The sequence below is a fragment of the Psittacula echo genome (assembly GCF_963264785.1).
Source record: "Psittacula echo genome assembly, chromosome: 9".
NCBI classification, from domain to species: domain Eukaryota; kingdom Metazoa; phylum Chordata; class Aves; order Psittaciformes; family Psittacidae; genus Psittacula; species Psittacula echo.
The window spans coordinates 5,840,424-5,863,631 of NC_137745.1; the positions used below are offsets into that span (position 1 = coordinate 5,840,424).

The 23,208-nt window shown below is 48.4% G+C and overlaps 1 protein-coding gene across 5 annotated transcripts in view; it reads right to left on the bottom strand.

The window, feature by feature from the left end:
- Positions 1-19,534, bottom strand: part of PHF2 (PHD finger protein 2) — an 82,229-nt gene extending 62,695 nt beyond the window's left edge. For all 5 annotated transcript variants that reach the window (XM_080625370.1, XM_080625371.1, XM_080625372.1 and 2 more), the window contains exon 1: positions 19,310-19,534. In XM_080625370.1, the coding sequence (XP_080481496.1) occupies positions 19,310-19,407 (98 nt within the window). In that variant the 5' untranslated portion in view covers positions 19,408-19,534. The remainder of the gene's footprint in view (positions 1-19,309) is intronic.
- Between the last annotated feature and the right edge of the window lie 3,674 nt (positions 19,535-23,208).

A 23,208-nucleotide genomic window follows, 5' to 3' on the forward strand; every position in this document is an offset into this window, starting at 1 on the left:
TCTCAAAGTAACTTGCTAGCTTTGGTAAGCAGCAGGAAGATTTCCAGTTGATCAGCTCTGCCAAGTGATTCAGAGACCAAAGTGAATTTAAAGGCAAACTCCAGGGAGCTGAAAGCAACATTCAAAAATATACATTAAGACACTCGCCACCCAAAACAGTGAACCAAAAAGCAGTGCTATTTATTTATAAAAGCTACCTTGTGCAATCCAAGAATGTTAGAATTATTAAGAAGATCATTAGCATGTGCAAATGCAATTCTACTTTCCCCTCCTTCCAGCAGTAAGCAAGAGACTTGTGCTTAAAGTGCTCAGTCCCTCCCCTCGCGCATATCTGCACTGCCAGCCCTCTGATGGGGCTGGGTGAGACCTAGGAATTTTGCAGCCTGAAGGCCAAGGGAACTTAACAGAAAGTTTAGACAAACAAATCCAATTGTTTGCAGTGAAAAACTTGTGTTCTCTCTCTGTGAACACTTGTTTCCTTTGAAGACACACAGATCACACCTTCAGCTGATGCAGATTGGCCCAGCTGCACTGCAGTCACCTATACCAGCCTCCACCCAGTATGAACTGGGTCCACTTCTTTTTCTTTTCCACTTGTTTAATTTCCCACCCCCAGTCCTTGCTGTATACACACAAACCCTTCCAGCATGCTTCTCCTGGCTGCAGAGGGGCCGGCAGAAAGGATGCACCATGGCTTGGTGAAATCTGATTTGCAACACCACCCAATGCCTTGCATGGAGACCTTAGAGCAGCTCCAGTGCCTAAAGGGGCTGCAGGAAACCTGGAGAGCGGCTTTGGACAAGGGCCTGTAGGGACAGGACAATGGGAATGGCTTTAACCTGCCAGAGGGGAGACTGAGATGAGCTCTTAGGCAGAAGCTCTTCCCTGTGAGGGTGCTGAGGCGCTGGCACAGGGTGCCCAGAGAAGCTGTGGCTGCCCCATCCCTGGCAGTGTTCAAGGCCAGGTTGGACACAGGGGCTTGGAGCAAGCTGCTCTGGTGGAAGGTGTCCCTGCCCGTGGCAGGGGTTGGAACTGGGTGAGCTTTAAGGGCCCTTGCAACACAAACCAGTCTGGGATTCTGTGATTCTCTTTCTGCATTGCAAGCTGTGGGTATGCAGGAGGAGGAGGGAGGAAAGAGAAGGACCTGCACCAGTGGCTACAAGTGTGTGTGCACTTGCTCCTTGGGCACAGCTAAAATATGCACAACAAGCCTTGCTGTATGAAAACTTGCCATGCTTGTCTGTGATTCTCAACACCCACATCTTCAGTAGCTTAAAGCTGTGCCTCAGGCTCATCACTGTCACTCTTGTTTCCTTTTAGGAAGTAATTTTCAGTTTCTGTGGATAGTTTCAGAGAAAATCTCCATGCCACTTGAACCACGAACCAGGGAAGAAACAGGGCTTTCTCCCACTGCTAAAAAGGAGTTCAGATAATTTTCCTGTGCACAGATAACAAAATGGGTTCGGATTTCAACTTGGATAGACACATCCACACTTACACGTACATCGGAAAAGGTGGGTTTGCAAATGATCAAGCTCTGAAGAGGGAAAACATGTTTTATCAGATGTTTTTAAGCTTAGTGAAATGAAATTATGTCTTTGCCTTCCTGTACCCCAGTCTGAGGGCTCATTTAGACAGAGCAATATGAGTAATTTTACTGCTGAGGTTACACTGGCATTCATCTTCTGAATTAAACATCTACATGGGAGGTCCATCAGGTCTGGTTTAGGCCTTCAGTTGCTTTAAGCTACATAAACACTTTAAAATAAAACAACTGATGACTGTCACAGCTCCTCTGCCTCTGAAGATACCACTCAAAAGGCTCAGAAAACAATTCTGCCTTGCTGAGACTAGAGTACTATTTTCACAAACTTTTAGTTGATAAATGAAAACAGCTTTTCAATTTTTTTTTTCAAATATTTCTGATTATAGACCTAATATGTTGTTAGATTTGTATTTGTTGTACATTTGTTGTGGGGGAAAAGTATATTTTTGTCTGGTCTTATATTAAGATTTCTCCTCCAGTTTTTATTCAGAAGTCTTCACTAAGTGTTAACAAATTAATTTGGTTTCCTCAGCTGTTGGAAGGCAATGGTTTTATTGATGTCCAGTAAAGTAACCAACTGCTATTGGAGAATTCCATTCGATTTTCAATAGATGTTCTCTGATAAATAGATGCGGGTGCTGAGGCGCTGGCACAGGGTGCCCAGAGAAGCTGTGGCTGCCCCATCCCTGGCAGTGTCCAAGGCCAGGTTGGACACAGGGGCTTGGAGCAAGCTGCTCTAGTGGAAGGTGTCCCTGCCCGTGGCAGAGCTTGCAACTGGATGAGCTTTAAGGTCCCTTCAACCCAAACCATTCCATCGGTCTATGATTTGTGCACAAACACGATCTTAGAAAAGGGACCACTTTACTTTGCCCACTCCATCACCAAGCCAGCCCCTCTTTAAACAAGGCATCAAATGCCGATTTCTGCAGCACTGTAATATGCAGAGAGAACCACTATATTAGGAAGGCAGAGTTTACCATGGTCCTTCTAACCCACCATCCACCACAGCAGGGATCTGGTCATTCTGTGTATCACACACAGTCACACGTGCTGAAGAGCACACTGGAGATGTGGGTGTACATGTGTGACCAAACTCCAGACAAATGCAAGTCAACATGTTCCAAACAACCTAAACAGCAACAAAGCCCCAGGCAACATCATTAACTTCGTACGACAACAACCACTTGTACTAAAATAGACATAAATACAATTCTGAGTACTGCATGAGTTTGCTTTGCTTTAATTGCTTTAATCCATTTATGTAACTTATTTTCAAATCTGAGGTCACTTGTAGTTTGCATAGGCATTGTTATGCTAAGATCTCACTAAAATACACTCCAATATTCAGATGGGTCTCATTTTCATTCACAGTGTCACTTTTATATATTCCTTATATATATATATATTTATTTATAAACACACAGCAGTCCTGATAGTACACTGGCATTCCCTTTTCATGCTCTATTTTTTATGGCAAACAACCTGAGCCAACTGTAATGCTCACAGGGGAAGCTTCAACCATGAATCAATGGTATAATGAGAAGGGGAGAAGGAAAGGGAATGATTTTCATTGTTCTATTTATGAAGAACCTGCTATATTAAAACTAATGACAATAGAAGATGGCTGAAGACAGCATCATGGAGATGGCACATCTTCTCCTTTGATAGAGCGGATAGCACATATGTCTCAGAATGATGGATAACATACAAGATAGAGGGGAAAAAGGAAAACCTGTACGTTTAGAAAGAAAAACATGGTAGTAGTATTTATATTATGCAGAGGCATAAAGCACATAGGTTTCCTAGAATCAGGCTTTCAGACTAATCATTGGGCTGGTATGAAATCAGGTCCTTTTCTGTCCGTGGACTCACAGCAATTTGCTCCACCTGGTAACTCAGCCCTAAATGCACACCAGCTAACCGGTACTACTGATCTCTCTCCTGGTCTTCAAATGGATTCATTTCACTTTTGGAAGCTGTATGATGTAACAGGTTGATGATTAAGGCATCAGTCAATGAGGCTGGATGATGGGGCTCTTTTGCTCCCCCTTGACTTTGGCAGAACCTCTATTTACTGAAACAGATATCATGGCACTGCTGCTACGTGGATTCTTTCTGTGGGCCGCATTGTTTGGGGTTCATCATTGATCAGCAGCAATTTCAGAGTACATACCCAAACATATCAACACCTATTTGCAGTAGTTGCTCGTTGCAGCAGTTGTTCTTTACAGGTTTCACAACAGCATCTCATCCAAAGACATGATGCCTTGCAAACACCAGTAGCCCATCAGGCACTGCAGCTGGGCAACATCCCAGGGATCTTCCAAGTGAATCCTAGAAAATTAATTCACTATAAATGAACATTACATTGCACAAAACTATTCTTTTAAGCTCTATTTAGGGAGTAAGTCTTAGAGCCAGACTCAGTGAACAGTGTTGCTATTAGGACACAGAGGTGAACTGGAGCTTACTCATGTGAGAAACACAGCTTGAGTGCAGCCAGGACTGCAGGGATGGGGATTCTGATTTCCCAAGGTGGGAGGAGAGGTTCACGCTCATTTTAACCCAGAAAGACATGGGGTGGGATTTACAAAACTGTTCAGCATGTGATGGTCTTATCAGAAGCCAGAAGGAACTGCTGCTCTCGCAGCTGCTCGTACAGAAGCAGAGCGACATCCAACACTTGTGAAAGTCACACCTATTGTGTAAAGCTGAAGTTTAAACAAACTTCCCAAGGAACACACAGATAGTCTATGCGGTAAGTTTGCCTAAACCAAAATGTAAGCTAAAGCAAAGAAACAGCAGGAAGCAGCAGGGGTTCTCAGGGCACCTGACAGACTCAAACCTCCCCTAAATACAGGGAGGAAAGAACTCCTAAATACAGTAAATTTCAGAACCTGATTTAACAATGAATTTTAAATGGAAATCAAGTTCCCTGATACTTTTTTGGGAAACACGTGGCCAACACAGCCCCAGGCTAGCACTGGCTGCTGCCAGCACTTCGACAGTGACACTGCTGAGGTTTCCCCAGTAAAAAGACCCAAAACAACAACAACAACAACAAAATCCTAAACACAACCCAAAGAAATCTCAGACAAACAAAACCCAAAACTGCCACCTGCATCCCCGGCTGCACCCCCACAGCATGAGCAGCAAGTCAAGGGAGGGAACTGTACCCCTCTGCTGTGCTCTGAGGAGACCGCCCCTGCAGTCCTGATCCAGCTCTGGGGCAGCAGCACAAGAGGGACGTGGAGCTGTTGGAGCGAGGACAGCAGAGGCCACAGAGATGCTGTGAGGGCTGGAGCAGCTCTGCTCTGGAGCCAGGCTGAGAGAGCTGGGCTGGGGCAGCCTGGAGAAGAGAAGGCTCCTGAAGGGGAGACCTTAGAGCAGCTCCACTGCCTAAAGGGGCTGCAGGAAACCTGGAGAGGGGCTTGGGACAAGGGCCTGTAGGGACAAGACAAGGGGAATGGCTTTAACCTGCCAGAGGGGAGACTGAGATGAGCTCTTAGGCAGAAGCTCTTCCCTGTGAGGGTGCTGAGGCGCTGGCACAGGGTGCCCAGAGAAGCTGTGGCTGCCCCATCCCTGGCAGCGTTCAAGGCCAGGCTGGACACAGGGGCTTGGAGCAAGCTGCTCTAGTGGAAGGTGTCCCTGCCTGTGGCAGGGGTTGGAACTGGATGAGCTTTGAGGGCCCTTCCAACTCCAACCAGTCTGGGATTCTGTGATTCTATGAAAACAGTATCTCAATGTAGGTCTTAGAAACTCTTAAAAAAAAGTTCCTATTCCTCCCTCCCCACTGTACCTGTTTACTCCTGTGTCTTTGTTTTTCTCATCTCTTTGTTCACTACCTGTTTGATAGTGCTGCAAAACCTGTCTTGGCCAGCCAGAATAGATAAAATCTTGTAATACTTTCTGCAGTCTGAATGGAAAGCAAAAGACAAGCTTCAAAAGTGGCCATAAGGTCACATTCATGGGCCACAATGGTCATCTTCTGGCAGTCAAACTAGTTTGAAGATGATGCTTTCCATCTGATGAGGGTTTAAAATTATGCTTTTCTTCTCTCTCCTTATCAAACCTTTTATGTGGGTTTGTGTCATTTAAATCAGAAAACATTCAAAAGTTCAAAAAGTAGATCTGAAAACACATATAAGAAATAATATTCAAAGCAAACTGTCTAAAACTGATTTTCGTAAGTTTCATATGATGCCAATACCAGGAAATAATATCAAAACACTAATTTGTTTCCAACAGGAAACACATGTTGCAGCCTCCTGTAATTTTTAGTCTACTTTCAAATCACTCCAAATGTGTTGGAAAGCGCAAACATCCCATTTGAGTAACTAATTTGGTCCAAACTGACACATTTCTTAATAACATGTTGTTTTGAACTGTGGAGGAGCACTAACAGGACCTAAAATACACAGCAGCACTCAGTGGCACTACTAAAGAAGGTGCTCTGGAGACTGCACATTGTTACGGGTGTGATGCTGCACTGCTGTAAATTGCTATTTGTTGTAAACTGCTATTTGCTTCAGTCTGCAAACCCACAAACACTGTACACAATTTATGGAGCAGACTTCCACTTACCAAAGAACTGTAAAATAATGTAATCACATTACATTTTGAGCTGTGGCTTAAATGTCTCCATGGACACAGTGAGTAGCTCTTAATTGTTCATACACCTGGAGCCTCTGGGTCTTTCAGCCTGCACCACCTAGCACATGGTACTGAGACTCTGCTATGCTTCCGCAAAGTCTTGGATGAAGTGTTGTTTTCTTTCTGATACATATTCCTGAGCACAATTAACATTAGATTTATGTTTAACATTATTCCTTAAAATTATAATTTTAAAATTATAATTTACAGATTGTGTGGCACATAGCAAGATGATACAATACTGGAACTCATATAGAAAAAGAGTAGGAAGATGCAAACTGTTACCAGTGGCACTTATTTCCAAAGCTACCTAAGTTATTATATGGGAATGGTTTTAAACTAAAAGAGGGAAGAGTCAGGCTGGACATGAGGAAGAAATTGCTTACAGTGTAGGTGGTAACACAGTGGCACAGGTTGCCCAGAGAGGTGGTGGATGCACCATTCCTGAAGATATTTAAGACCAGACTGGATGTGGTTCTGGGCAGCCTGCTCTAGTTGAAGATGTCCCTGCTCATTGCAGGGGGTTGGACTACATGAGCTTTGAAGGTGCCTTCCAATCCAAGCTATTCTGTGATTCTAATACATTTTCTCTTTTTCTCCAGACAACTTTTATGCCTTTTTACAAACATGACAAAATGTTAATATTGTTTCCCTTCTAGTGGCTCATCAACACAGAATTAGAGTTCAGCCTTGTTCTCCTCAAAGATAAAACCTTACCTAAACAGAGAACACTTTCAGTCCTCTCAGGCTGGGTTCCCCTCAGGTACTCCATCCTTCCTGAAGTGCCTGTGACACTCCCTGTGAAACTTCTGTCCCTTTGAAGACCCATTGTGCAACCAAGACCTAGGGCCCAGGAGGGAGCCACCCACTCTGATGTGTAATCTCAGTCTCCCCTCTGTCAGGTTAAAGCCATTCCCCTTGTCCTGTCCCTACAGGCCCTTGTCCAAAGCCCCTCTCCAGGTTTCCTGTAGCCCCTTTAGGCACTGGAGCTGCTCTAAGGTCTCCCCTTCAGGAGCCTTCTCTTCTCCAGGCTGCCCCAGCCCAGCTCTCTCAGCCTGGCTCCAGAGCAGAGCTGCTCCAGCCCTTGCAGCTTCTCCATGGCCTCCTCTGCACTCCCTCCAACAGCTCCATGTCCCTCTTGTGCTGCTGCCCCAGAGCTGGATCAGGACTGCAGGGGAGGTCTCCCCAGAGCACAGCAGAGGGGGAGAATCCCATCCCTGAGCTGCTGCTCACGCTCTGGGGGTGCAGCCCAGCACACGGGGGGGGTTCTGGGCCGCAAGTGCTATGATGTATGTGTGCATGCATGGTGTATGTATGGTGTATGTATGGTATGTCACCAGAGTCACCCTACGGACACCCATTTTCTTACCTACTCCCCACATGATACAGCTTGAAAACATCAAAAATTAATCTGAAATTCAAACATCTACAGCAATACCCATGTCACCCAACAAGGACCATGGACTGCGTTCAACTTGGAAATGGGAAGAATACAATCACATCACCTGTGAACCAGGTCATGGGGTTTTCCTGTTACAGTGAGCAGGGAAGGAAACACAGGAAGGAAGGAGGAAAACACAGCTGATGTCACCTAAGCTCTGAGTTACCTAAGAAGTAAAATCAGGTAACTTTTGCTGAGGAAAAACGAAACCCCAAATGAAATCCAAAAACCCCCAGAACAGCAAGCAAATGACATTACCCACATCTCTGACAGCAGCATTCCAGAAACTGCAACTTATACACAGATTTGTTGATTCAGATAGCACATACTACAAGAGCTAAATATTCTGACACACACTCCGTAAAATCACAGTGGATTGTCAGTTATCTGCTATGCCATATCACTGCCAAGCTGCAAAGGAGCGCAGCATGTTCAAGACACGCATTCTGCCTTGAAGATGCCAAATAACAAAGGAAGGCTCCATGCAATTACAAGTTTGCTGGGCTTCTGCAAAGTAGAAATCATGGAATGGTTTGTGTTGCAAGGAACCCTAAAGTTCATCCAGCTCCAACCCCTGCCACGGGTAATACTAACTCACGGTCCATGCACTCCAACAGCTGCTGTGGCCACAGCACCACCTTGGGCTCACCATAGAAGATGCCTGCTCATCCCTGAGCATGATGCTGGGTTGCTGGCTCTAAAGAAGTTAAATACATCATTATTTGGAAACCTAGAGAGTTGCTTACATGGGACCTGTTGGAGCAAGACCAGAGGAGGACAGGAGATGCTGTGAGGGCTGGAGCAGCTCTGCTCTGGAGCCAGGCTGAGAGAGCTGGGCTGGGGCAGCCTGGAGAAGAGAAGGCTCCTGAAGGGGAGACCTTAGAGCAGCTCCAGTGCCTAAAGCGGCTACAAGAAACCTGGAGAGGGGCTTTGGACAAGGGCCTGTAGGGACAGGACAAGGGGAATGGCTTTAACCTGCCAGAGGAGAGACTGAGATGAGCTCTTAGGCAGAAGCTCTTCCCTGTGAGGGTGCTGAGGCGCTGGCACAGGGTGCCCAGAGAAGCTGTGGCTGCCCCATCCCTGGCAGTGTTCAAGGCCAGGTTGGACACAGGGGCTTGCGGCAAGCTGCTCTAGTGGAAGGTGTCCCTGCCCGTGGCAGGGGCTGGCACTGCATGAGCTTTAAGGTCCCTCCCAACCCAAACCAGTCTGAGATCCTATGATTCACTCAGGTATCCAGCAGGATTCTTCACCACAACAGCATTCTTTGATTCCACATGAAATATTTCTGGTATAGGAACTCATATGCTTTGCCTATAGCAGTCTGTAAGTAGCTGGAGGTTCAAATGGTCTTGCTTCAACTAATTCCAGCCAATAAACTGCACATTTTGGCAAAAAAAAAAAAAAAAAAAAAAAAAAAAGAAAAAAAGGAAAGTACACCAGATACACTCTAATTTTACATTCCATAGCAACTGCTGCAATTGTATTTAAGGGTATTTAGTGATCATGAATGCAGAGAATGAAAATCAAAAATGGATACAGGGTGATCCAGGTGACGCTGTACTTGTTCAGACACAGGCCAAACAGCACTAGAAGTTTAAGCCCTTTTGCTTCCTCCTCCTGCCTCGATCCAGAGGTTTGGTGAGATGGTCAATAGAGGGGATTGAATATTGCTCATGTTCTGACTGTGGGGATTGTATTCCCCAATGACGATCACTGGCTGTTTCACGTGCTCCCACGTTATTCTATGTTCATCTAAAACCATAATGAAAACCATTTGCAGCCTTTGTTGTATCTGGCAGTAGAAGGCAGAGGCCTGTGTGGTGCCCAGCACTAGGAGCGCACAATGGGACACTGTTCAGCACCATCACAGGAGCAACACAGACCCAAGCTGGAGGGGTAAATCACAGCCACATGGCTCACACTTAATGAGTGTATTTTTATACACATGAGCAATAGCAAATGCATACTGTAACCATGTGTGCTCCATGTGCAAAGCCTTCCAAAACCAAAGATATCATTTGACCACCTAAGACCACTCTGCTGTCCGCACACAATGTAGACAAGGAGTCACTGTGCCAAAGGAGCAGAGGAAGATCTTTTTTTTTAGAACAATGAGTATACAGTTATTAGGGGCTTTTTTAAATCATTATAATTTGGCCATATCAAATCCAGCTTTTCCAGAAAAAAGAGTGGCACATACGACACAGGAACAATGTTCCTGCCAGTTTCCACATTTCCATCACCTTCCATTGAGGTGTTGACAGCAAAAAGGAGGTTTAACAAAAAATCACAACTAATGACTCCTTGCAGAAATATCTCACTTGGTTTTTTCACTAGTTACATCCTTTCAGCATGCCAGAGCATAGAATTACAGAATCAACGGGTTGGGAAAAAACCATTAAGCTCATCAAGTCCAACCTTTACCCCAGCACTGCCAAGGGCACCACTAACCCACATCACTAAGGGCCTCATGAAAACTTCAAGGAAACATGCTCACCCTGAGAGTAAATGTACACCATTTTTTTGCTGAAAGAGGAAAACACAACGAAATCCATAAGCCATTAAATACAAACAAAAAGACAACTGTAACTCCAACTGCTCTCACTTTACACAGTTCTAAATGATCACATTAACAACTGCAAATAGAAAATTTAAATATATTCTTGTTTTTACAATCCTAATTTCTTTTTTGGTCAAAATACACTTGCTTAACTTTCTGCTTTTCTCAACTACTTGCTAAAACTAACTGATAAGATACTAAAACTTCTGGATTATCCCATTAGAGGCCTGCACCAGTTAGCTGTGCCACTGTAAGCACACGAACACCACAGTGCAACTTGGTGTCCTCACGTCTGCTCAGGTCTGTAAAGACATTGCTAAGCCATGGCCTCATCAAGAGAAGTGTCACCGGTCATTCCTTTGGGATGTGCCTGGGAGGAAGCAAAGAGAGGAACTCCTTCCTGGTCTGCTGGCTGGGTGTCCTTCACACGTTGTCAGCCAACTCTACCCAAAGGCTCAACAGGAGGGGTTTGCACTCTCTGAGACCAGAGGAAAACCACCCCTCACCAGGCAGGACCCAGCCAGGGCTGGGATCCCAGGTCTGGAGAGCACCAAGCACCCAAGCGCAGCTGCAGCCTGATCCCATCACACTACCAGGGACCACGATCACAGGGACACCACTGTCCCTCAGAAAGTATTCTTCAGGAGGGGTTGAGCTACTCAGTCATTACATGGAGTGGGGGAAAAACCCCTCAGGAGCAAGTCCACATGACTGATTTTGTAAACTTTGCTAAACACTTTGTTATTGCCATTAAATTCCACATGGGTGGTATTCAGATGTAAGAAACAGCTAGGTAACATCCTAAAATAGATTGTGCATAATGCCCTAAAATAGATTGGGCACAGGCTTAGTTTTTTCAAATAAATATCTAGAAAGGAATTATTATCCGTATCACTCAGCAAGTATAAGATTTTCTAATACATACCCATATGACAGTGTTCCCAGCCACAGATAAGACGCATAAAATGGTTACTATGAAAAATCCAGTTGATTTTCACAAAAAAGCACCCTAGTGCTCCTACAGCACACCATTACGTCAGAGAGTCACAGACTGGTTTGGGCTGGAAGGCACTTAGAGCTCATCCAGCTCCAACCCTTGTCACAGGCAGGAACGCCTTCCCCTAGAGCAGGTTGCTCCAAGCCCCTGTGTCCAACCTGGCTTTGAGCACTGCCAGGGATGGGGCAGCCACAGCTTCTCTGGGCACCCTGTGCCAGCGCCTCAGCACCCTCACAGGGAAGAACTTCTGCCTAAGAGCTCATCTCAGTCTCCCCTCTGGCAGGTTAAAGCCATTCCCCTTTGTCCTGTCCCTGCCGGCCCTTATCAAAAGTCCCTTCATTATTTCCTTCATCCTAGAGCTATTCAGCAGTAAAGACAAAGCCCCAGAGAATCAATTCCCACTGATTTTTCTGTTCTGACGCTGCTTTAATTTATTGGATTAACAGCCAGCACCTGGTAATGGTGCAGTCCCACTACTACCGAAATGAACAGGCAGCACCTGGGTACTTGCAGGCCTGCTCACCAAACACAGTGGAGCTAAAGGTTCAGGCTGCTGAAGGGCACTCTTTAATTCATACTCTTTTTCTAATGTTCCTTTTTTATTAAACAAAAATTGTGCTTAATCTTCATAATATTTTATCCTTTCAGAGGCAAAATCTGTGCAAACCCCTCTTAAATTAAAAGAATCTTTACATACAACACCCTTCTGTCTTCTGTACATACTCTCAGGTACCAGTGCACCAAACAACATACTTGTAGGCCAGCTCTTCCCACATTACTGTCCACACTTAGTATTACTTAAGAGCTGTATTTTCTAAAGCGTACTTTAATTTGGAGAATAACTCCATGATTTCTGAGCTGACACATCAAAACCTCAATGTTCAGGCCAGCTAAGCACTCACGCTACTTAAACTCCTATTTGCATAAACTGAAGTAATCAGTTCTTTTCACAACTAGACTCAACGTCTTAGTTAAACACTTTTTCAAACTAAAACATCGAGGTGTTCTAAGGAGAAAGTTTAAATAGAAGACACCCAGGCACTGTAAACCTAGAGGTTTCTAAGAGTGATGCTCAGTCCTAGAGCAGAGAACTATTCAGAAGAAAAATGTCTGTTGGGCTTTGAAGCCAGCTTTGCAGACCTAGGTGCTGCATGGGCATCCATTGGAAACCCGTCCACTACTTGGGCAGTGGTTCAGAAGAGAACAGGAGACTCAGGAATTGGGAAGCTGATGCACTTTTTCCATGGATACCTAAACACAGAGCCTATCCTACCATTCTGGATTGAGCAGTGTGCCAAGTGCTTTTCCTGGGGATGTCAGCTTTACAATACCACCATGGAAAAGTGAAGGGTGAACTTCAATTTCCATGCAAGCTTCTTTTTTTTTAAGATTCAACCCTTTTAATCTTCACTCAGTACAGGCTTTCAACCCTTTAGCCTATTTTCTCTGCAGACACAACTGCAGATAAAACTTTGTATTTAGAAACCTGCTACCCAAATTGAGACTATACTTTTAACAAACACTTGCAAAGTATTCCTGCAGCTGCGATTGATACTGCAGTAGCCCAGGAGACTCTCTGAGGTCAACTGCAAGTTTTAATGGCATACTAAAACTCTGACATATTTTCCATTCTGAACCTCAAGCTCCTTCTCAGAGCACAAACGGATGTGAAATAGTAAGACAAGAAGTTGATTTAGCCATGCCAAAGGACAAGGAACACTAGGGCTGGCAACACGCAAAACCAACTTGCTTTACCATCCACCAGGCTCCCAGTGCTTGGGAAGTTGATGTCAATCATCACTGGGGGACCACACAACAGTGTGAGGCCACAAACCCAGTATCAGTTCTGGGACACGTGTGCCCCATGTTTTTACCTCTCTGCAGCCCCAAACATTTAAAAAGAACTTTTTAAAAAATATAAAATAGATCTAAAAGGAAAAATGCCTCTTAGGTTCTCTGAACAACTTTCAATTTATAGTGTAAATAATGCTATGCTACCGGAGGATTAAAATGGCAGTGATTTCAACCTGAAGACAAGAAGCATTTTAGCAGTCCTATCTGAAGTTCAAATCTTCTCCACATTCCACACTGACAACTCATATTTAATAAAATAAAGGAAAAAAACCCGTTGTTGTCTTGGTTTGTCTGGGTTGTGTTCCCTCCAAGGCAAACAATACCCACTGAAGTGTCCTTGTGGACACTTTATTGAGGATAACTGGCATGCTTCGTGGGCTCTGCAGAATCAGTTCTAACCAACTCGGCTTTCTCTTTTTGCTGGGATAGAGCAGAAGGGACAGCGTTCTGGTAGAGGTATTAGCAAAGCTCATTCACAGTAGCCGCTCTGGGCAATCCCCCAGCATATCCCTGAGTATAAATCTTCAGGAAAACATGGAATAATCTTAAATATTGAGTTATTGGAAGAACTTACACACAGTGTTCCTATGTGAACTCACACACGCTAAAGACAATCACGCTGGGCATGGTACAGTTAACCTGCATAACTCCCTCCACTGTGATAACACTAAGGAAAATAGAACCATAGTTTTAGGATTATCCTCATCTTAAAATTTTTGACAAATATGGCCACAGCTCGAGATTAGCCTATGGAAAAGAGAGGACTTCAGTGCTGCCATGCAAAACCAGGTCTCCATTAAATGGGATGATGCTGAACGCTCCAGTGGCAGGGCAGAATTTCCCCATACACAGTACTTCAGTTTTGCAGTGTAACAGACAAGTGCTTTTCCTAACCCAGCCAGAGATATCCTGAACACCAAGGCACCTGGATTAACTCCCATCATAGAACAGAATCATAGAATAGTTGGGGTTGGAAAGGACCTTAAGATCATTCAGTTCCAACCCCCCTGCCATGGGCAAGGACATCTCACACTAAACCATGTTACCCAAGGCTGTGTTCAACCTGGCCTTGAACATCCTAATCTTATGCTGCTGTGGTAACACCATGAAATACTTTCAGATAAGTAAAACTCTCGCACTTTTACTAAGTTACTTCAGCTGCACCTGGGACAATAAGTATCAAAGTTTAAATACTCATAGGGTGGAAAAACAAATACAAAAATACTTGTTACTTTATTTAGCAAGTAATTGTTTGATCCCACCCTACATCAACAGGTCCATGTGGTAAGAACTGGTAACAGAATATCCACGGCAGATAAAATAATTTACCTTCCTTCACCTACAGCTGCAATGAGTAACCAGGTACAGACTTCTAGTGGAACAAACACGTACAAAAGGACTTGCCTTGCTTGAACATCAGGTTCTGTCTGTGGAGACCCCCCCTGCAGTCCTGATCCAGCTCTGGGGCAGCAGCACAAGAGGGACGTGGAGCTGTTGGAGCGAGTGCGGAGGAGGCCATGGAGATGCTGCGAGGGCTGGAGCAGCTCTGCTCTGGAGCCAGGCTGAGAGAGCTGGGCTGGGGCAGCCTGGAGAAGAGAAGGCTCCTGAAGGGGAGACCTTAGAGCAGCTCCACTGCCTAAAGGGGCTGCAGGAAACCTGGAGAGGGGCTTGGGACAAGGGCCTGTAGGGACAGGACAAGCGGGAATGGCTTTAACCTGCCAGAGGGGAGACTGAGATGAGCTCTTAGGCAGAAGTTCTTCCCTGTGAGGGTGCTGAGGCACTGGCACAGGGTGCCCAGAGAAGCTGTGGCTGCCCCATCCCTGGCAGTGTTCAAGGCCAGGTTGGACACAGGGGCTTGGAGCAACCTGCTCTAGTGGAAGGTGTCCCTGCCCATGGCAGGGGTTGGAACTGGATGAGCTTTAAGGTTCCTTCTAACACAAACCTATCTGGGATTCTGTCATTCATTAACACTCCTGTAACAGATGAGATCCATGCAGACCTGTCGTTAAAACATGACCTGCTCCAACCCTCAGCAATTTACATCCCCTACCTGTCAGCAAACCGGCCCTTGTACTTGCAACGGCAGCAAAGAGACTGAGGAGCAAAGGGACTGGAGGTGTCCCTGGAGCTGGCAGCTCCTGAACCACACACAGACTCAGAGTGTGGCTGGCACTGTCACCAGAGCACAGTAGAAGGCATTGCTCTTCTCACAGCACAACCATAACATGCCTTGGTCATATCGCTCCACCAAGCCGATGGACTGTCTTGTCCCACGTCATCTAATGCAAGCCTGCATAGCAGATGACCCAGAAAACATCTCCTCCAGCCTTCAGCACAGCCAGTACAAGGCTGTTTGATCATCCAGGCCTACCGGTAAGGCAGCAGAGTGACTGGGCACCTGCTGATCCATCAGCACATGATGCAACTCCCTATTCCTCTTCTCCTGGCCTTCTCTAAGTACCAAAGAGCCATCTCACACATCAACAGGCTTTACAGCAGAGGGGCACCTACAACCCCAGCTACTGCTCTTGCCTGCAGTCCTGCCACTGGTCAACATGCAGGACAATGCCAGGAGCTCCCCTTCAGGAAGGGACCCAGGAGCTGGGGACATAACACAGACACGCTATGACAGAATGACTGAGGAGCCAGGAAAACAGAGAGCACTGAGGTTGGCTTTTTACAGCAAAGGTCTAGGAGCAGTTGAGATGTGTGGGATTTCATCAGACCAAAGAGCCACATCAAAGAACACAGGCTCCTCACAAAAAGAGGAGTCAAACCACCCCACTGTCTGCTTTAGCGCTATTTTCCTTTTGCCTATAAGATCATCTCCATCCTCTCCAGACGGAGCTTGCAGCTGCTTGTCTCGAGCTGCTCAGGCAAACGGGAAGCACAAAATGATGAAACTCAATGTAAGAAGAAGTCACAACCAGCATTCTGCAAACATGCTGGTGGCCTCATAGCTCAACACACTTCACGAACAGTATCCCAGGCTCTGTGGTGATGGGTAACACGGAATGTAAGAGAGGGATGCAGATAGCTTTTGGAAAGAAAAGGCCAGAGCCAGCAGTGACAGGTTCTTTACTCTTTCTTCTTATAGACCAGCAACACCACCACATGGGGAAGGCTACCAAAGTCCACTGACCTACAAAACCAGCGCAGATGCCTTATCTCTATCCACCAGGAGTATGAATCGATCCAGCCATACAGTCCAATGCAGCAACTTCACTGCGTGCAGGCCAACCACCACAATGATGGCAAGGGCCAGGCAAGAGCAGGGAGCACTCTGAGGTGACACCTCCCCAAACACACAGAGAGGGACTATCCAGACCTTCCTCAGGATTAACTCATGATTTCTACGGAAAGATCTAACACCATTTTGCAAGAGAAATCCTCTCCGAAAATGCTAATAAAAATGATCAGTGATATCTAAAAGCCCAGAAGAACCCCGAATCCATCCCTCTGGCACCCGTATTGGGAAGCAGCAGAGAGCAGTGAGCTCCAAACTGTAGTCAACAGCACGTCATCAAACCATTGGCAGTGGTATGGTGAGCACTAGTCCAAAAGCGATGGCTCCAACTCCCTGTTTCCAACTTCTAACCCACATTAAGTAAGTTTAACACACATCTGATTTTTTTAGGATGAAAACATTTACCATCAGAGCTGCTGAAGTTGCCACAGGGATGAGACCCAACTTCAGACACAAGGACACTGTGGCTGCCAAGTGAATAAAACCATGAAAAACATTTATTTCAATATCTGGAAACCTTGGTCAGAAAGGGAGCGTGAATATACCCAGAGCAGACATGACACCTTTTATTCTGAAACACACACTGTATGTCATGTTAAAAAGAGATACAAGTAGTAAATGATTAAAAAACTGGACAAGCCTCCTTAACAGTATGAGCCCTGCAAATCTGCATGGGTTTAGTTGCAGCAGTTTCCATATGAACACTGACACCACGAGTACTTTGAGTGTCTAAGAGAGGGACAGGACGATTTCATACAACTAAATCCTAACATTTATTTTTCTTTGTTGAATATTTCTGTGTTCACAGAACACCAAGAAAAGCAAACAGGGACATATATCCAGTGTTTTCTACTCAATCACTGCACAAACTTCTCCCATACGATTATCTGAGGTTCTGACACCGTCAGAGGGGTCCTTCTCCTCAGTTTTCTCTAGAATCAATCTCTGGATGCTTCCGTGAGCTAAGCAAAAAGGGGACAACACTCCTGCAACAGACCTACAACTCGATTCTGCCCCTGCACACCACAAAGTAAAACACCTTTGTGCACACGTAAGCCATTGACCCTGAGCTGCCCATGAAATGTTTTCTTGATCAGCTACAACTGATCTCTTTTCATCTGTTTTAATCAAAGTTCACCAGCGTATGCAGGCAGCTTAACTCCTTTTGCTGCTCCTCTTTTCACAAACCCACTCTACCACCACTTTGCATGAAAATCTTTATTTCTTCACATTCTTAAGTTTTCCAAGTTTCAAGCACGTCACATTTGAAGCTTCTCTCCAGCCTCTACATCAGCCTCACCCTCTCATCTGCACCCAAGTCTTAACTGACACACAGGCCAGCACAATTGCTTTAAGCCTCACGGCCAGAACCACATGTATAGAGCACCCAACACTGGCACTAGAACTATTTTGCTGCCAGTTTGCTGGCAGAACATCAACCCTAGCGACACAGCAAAGGTTCTTTAATGGTTTTGGGGGTGCAAGGGTAGTTTTGGGGAGTATCTGCAGCTGACCCAGGGCCTACTCGGCATCTGTGTGCTGCAGCGGCAGCAGACACTGCTTCTGGCCTTCACCTCCATCAACTGTTTTGAAACAACTGTCAGAGCCGCTTGGAATGAAAGAGTTACGACTTCACCTTCCTGAATACCTGTCATAAAAAGCTCTCATCCAGGTGGTTTGCCGGATTTTAATTCCACTTTTTGCACTTTCCATCACTCTCGGAGAACTGCCGCAGAGCCAGCAACCTGCCATTCTCCTCCCCGGCAGCCCGGAGCCCTGCCCCGCCGCCCTCCTCCTCACCTTCCCCTGGCCAAGGGGACCCCCGCCTGCCCGGGACTCGCCGCAGGACGGTGCCCAAGCGGCTGCCCGGGCGGTTCGGTGCATTTTAAAGTTCTCGGCTAGCCGGCCACCAACTTCCCCGTTTCTCAGAGGAAGACAATAATAACAACCGCGCTCCGAAGTTCCGCCCGGCCGCCCCAACTCCAGCGCGGCCGCACGCCCATTGTCTGCCGCGCCGGCGCTCCCGAGGGCGGTTTGGGGAGAAACGAGCCGAAAAGGAGAGTCCTCGCCCAGGCCCGCCCCGCTCCGGATCCCACTCCCCCGCCGCGGCTTCCCCCCCGCCCAGCGGCCGCCGCCGCTACGGCAGGCCCCGGCCTCGGCGGGCAGGGCCGGCGGCGGTGGTCGGGGGCAGCCGCCCCCTGTGAAGGGCCGCCGGCGTGCGGCAGAGATGCCGGCGGGGCGGGGGTGCCCTCCCCGGGCTCCGGGGCGGGCTCTGGCCGCGCGGGGTCTGCCCGGCCCGGCCCTCCCCGCCTCAGGGCAGGCGCTCGCCCCGCCCGGCCCCGGATTCCCTCGCCCGCCGCCCCTCCGCTGGAGCTGGGCCCCGCCGCGCTCCGCGCAGCCCTCGGCCCGCCCCGCCAAGGGTTAAGCCGCAGGGCTGGCGGCGATGGAAGCCCTGTCAGCGGGGAAACACCCCGGCTGCCCCCCGCTCCGCCCCGCGCCCGCCACCCCGGGGAGCCGCGGAGCACCGGGGGGAGGGGGGGGGTGCCCGGAATCCTCCCCGCGGCCCGGCCCGCAGCGCTGGAGCCCGCTGACACCCCGCACGCCGCCTCCCCGGCCCGCACCGGGTCCCGTGCGGGACCCCGGCTGCGAGAGCCCGGCGCCGCGGTGCCATCGCCCGGGCGGGCGGTGGGAGCGTCCCCTCCCCGAGCCCGCACAATGCCCCCCCCCCGCCCCGGTGACACCGGAGCCCCGCGCATTGGGGGGGGGGGGCGGCTTTGTGCGGGGAATCCCGCAAAATTGACAAAACACACACAAAAAAAATATCTCCAGCGGGGGAGAGCGATGGGAGCCGGGCAGTGGCTCCTCCTCCTGCTCCTGCTCTCCAAAAAGGCCTGTTGGAAAACTGCACACGGCGGCGGCTCCGCGCCCCGCGCTGCCCGGAGAGAAACGGCGGCGAAGGGCGGCGGGAGCGCGGCGGACGCGCGGGGAAAGGCCCGATGCCTTTGTGTTACCTGCCGTGGAACCAGTCCTTGCAGGCGTCGCACTCGATCATGAAGCGGGTTACGTCGTAGGGCAGCCTACAGATGCAATAGACGGGCACCGTCGCCATGTTAGCTCCCTCCCGAGCGCGGCGGGGCGCCCGGCGGAGCGGGACTGGCGGCGGCTGCTGCGCGGGGCTGCCTCGGCTGCTGCTCCCGCCGAGCGCCGGCGAGGGCGCCGAGCCCGGGCGCGGAGGGAAGGAGGAGAAGGGGGGGGGGGGGGGGCTGGAGAGTGGGAGGAGGGGGAGAAAACAAAATAAAGAGATAAAAAAATATCCGATAATGCAGTTACGGCTCCTCAAGGGCGGGCGGGCGCTGTCAGGAAAACAACAATGCCGCCGGGCTCCCCAAAGTTTGGCTGCATGGCTCCTTCGGCTCCGCGACGCCGGCCGGACCGGGGCTTTTTGTTGTTGTTGTTGTTAAATGATTATTATTCAAAATGTTTGGCGAAATGCGCTCCGTGGCGTGCCCCCTGGTGACAGTACAGTACCGAGCTCCTCATAAACACTCCGAAATGTGGCCCTTGCCTCGTAATGTCCTTACGTCAGCCTCCAACACCGCCGCGTTTCCTCCGCCGCGGCCGGGGCTCGGCGGGCGCGGGGGGCTCGGGGCGTCCGGGCGGGTTTATACCCCGAAGAGCGGTGCTGTATGAAGAGAGCGGCCCAGGCGCGGCTCTGCCCCCGGGATGGGGGCTGGCGGAGGGAGGACTCCAAGGGTCGTTATCGGGGGGTGATGCTACCGGGGTGATGCCAAACGTGTGCCCGCAAAAGCGAAGCGCAGGAGCCCTCCCTCTTCGAAGGGCGAGCCACCGCGGAGCAGGGACGCTGGAAAGTAGCTGTAAGTATGGTGCTGCCCCGCCGGCAGCAATAACTCCTGGGGCTGGGGTCCCGGTGGTAACGGCGGGCACGGGCCTGCGAATGCTCACGGGTGCTGATTTTCGTTAAGAAATAAAAATAATGACCTTCGTTTTAGTTGGTAGAATTGTATTGCTACTTACTGTTAAAGTTACTCACCTCTGCCCGTGGCAGCCCTTCCACCACTGCAAGCAGGGCTGCTGCCCTAAGCGGGTGAAAATCAGAGCATCACAGAATGGTTTGTGTTGGAAGGGTCCTTAAAGCTCATCCAGTTCCAACCCCTGCCACAGGCAGGGACACCTTCCACTAGAGCAGCTTGCTCCAAGCCCCTGTGTCCAACCTGGCCTTGAACACTGCCAGGGATGGGGCAGCCACAGCTTCTCTGGGCACCCTGTGCCAGTGCCTCAGCACCCTCACAGGGAAGAGCTTCTGCCTAAGAGCTCATCTCAATCTCCCCTCGGGCAGGTTAAAGCCATTCCCCTTGTCCTGTCCCTACAGGCCCTTGTCCAAAGTAAAACAAATAAATCATTGTGAAAAAATAAATCCCTCATGCCTATGAAGGACTAGAGCAGGAGGATACTGCCTGTGTGCTGCAAGGGACATGGAGACATGTAACATCCATGTACCCAGAACCCCCCCAACCCCACAGACACCAGCTTCCTCTCAGATGGAGATGGCACAGCAGCAGCAGCAGAAAAAAGAGGAACCCTCAAGTTCTTCTGCAGTGACATGGAGGATGCAGAACCTTGGTCCCCCTCAACAGTGAGATGCTGAAGGTGCTTAAAGTGATAGTCCTGTGGGGTGTTTAGGGAGCCGGTGTCCCAGGGGTGTTCAGTAGCCACTGGCATGCTTCCCTGAGAAGTGCTAGAGCTTCCTTCAAAGTGCAAACAAAGGGAATCCCAACAGAGATGTGATTTTAATTCCACTTACAATGGATTAGCATCTTGAATCCATCTCATTTGGAAACTTATTTATCTTAGAGCAGAAAATAAAGATGGACATTTCCTTCTTTCATCAGTCCACAGAAGTCCTCTGAAATCACATGTGGAGGACAAGGGGAATTCCAGGGGGCAAATAACACCAGTTCTATGATTTTCTATAGAGAGAAGGCCATCATTGGTGCAGCAGAACCTGTCTGGACAACTGGAGAGGGAATGTCCAAATTCTTTCCCTTGCCCACTGAATTGACCTGCCACAGAGGTGACTTCCAGCCAGTGTCAGCACGGAGCTGCGCTTGGAGCAGTGTCAGAAGTGGCACGCTCTGGCTCACCATGGGTGTTTCTGAGATGGAGATGACATTTCTGGCATAGCTCAAGGTGTGGTAGTGCAGCAGGAAGATCACAGCCCTGCTTTCCGCACCATGACTCTGTTGTTTTGAATGGCTCAGGATGCACAAAGGGGCCTATTTTCTTCATCATGCTGAGCAGCGTTAGTATCTGCTCTCTCAAAATGAGACCTCTTGTACGTTTAAATTGATCTAGCGTGGTTTTAATTGCTTGGAGCTTCAACTAGCAAGTTGAAGAGCAAGTCTAGGGAGTAAAACAGGATGAGGAGGAAAGGCTTGGGAACCATCACGGGAGTTGCACACACCTTTACAGAGTCCGCTCACTGCTCGTCAATGCCATCTACCAGCACCTCTCAGTGCAGGTTTAAAGAGAGCTTTCAGTGGGTTTGATGCCCTTTGGTACAGGACAGTCATAGGGAAATTCATTTTCATGCCTCTGCACACCCAAAATGCACCAAACTACAACTTGAAGCACTGCCTTCCCTTCATAAAACCAGTATTTTAAGGAGCATGGAAGCACTTGCAAGTGTAACAGCTCATCCACACCACATTCTGTGCCCAGTTCCCTCTCCCACTTGTTTTATGGGCTTCGATCACACCAAGTCCCTGTGATCCGTGAAGAATTTCATCCTCATCACCTTTCCTCAAGTCCCACCTGCATCTCCATGAAAACAGCCCCATTTCCAAAGCACCACCCAAAATTCCAGTGTCTCCAGTGCAGCTGCTGCTGAGCTGAACCCTCTTAATGCCACAGGGATTTTGATGAACACAATAAAGGGCAGCTGGGACATACAAAGGTGTAGCCAGATGCTCCTCTGAGAAGGAGCCAGCATGGTTTTGGGCTCCCTGTGGTTCCGCACTGCTCCTCGGGTGATGGCTACATCCAGCAGCAGAGCTGTGCTCACAGCATCAGGGTTTTCACTCCTGCGAAGTCAGTTGGGTTATCTGAAGCTATGATGGAACTTTTGGGGGCATTTAGATGACTCGGGAGCAGACGTCTCACCAACAGTGACATCCTGAGGTGGGCACTTGGGAAGAGCCTCCATCTGCTCCTTCGCTTTGAGCAGCTCACAACACCGAGCCCTCAGGTCCCACCTCTGGTGTGGTGCTCAGGGAGGGCTCAGGCATGGTCAGCAGTGCAGAGGGAAGGATTCCCAGCATTTTTTGAGCTTCCCAGTTTTTATTACCGTTTTGTAGTGTTCTACCCAAAGATTTCCTCTGCAGTGGTCTATATAAAGTCCTATTTTCTGCTGCCCTGTAGCTCTAGACACATTGTCCCTATAGTTATTTCCATGCTACTGTAGAGAAGTAAACCAAGTTACCTTTTCTCCCCTTGGCCCTGTCTTCTCTGTAAATGTTTGCAAGGAAGCCACCTATGAAACCCACCTTGTCACACCAGGGATCACTGAGCTGCAGCAAGAGCAGGGTCAGTAGATGACCACCTACATCCCTTCCAGTTTTCCCCTCTGACACAGAGTTCCTGTTGTTTGGACACCGCACCATACTGTTCCATTTTGGTTGGCATCAAACTGTGAGCAGCACCTAGCAGCCCTTGGCTGTCCTACAGGGACAGTAAACACAAAGAAGTGGTGGTTCAAATGCAGTAACAAAACATCCAAATAAACCCAACACCCCAATGCAGGACGAATACTGAGATGTGCAGTTGGGAACAAGGCTTTTGAGCATGTAAGCAGCACTTTTTATTTAAAATGGCTAAAGCCACGGAAGGAGAC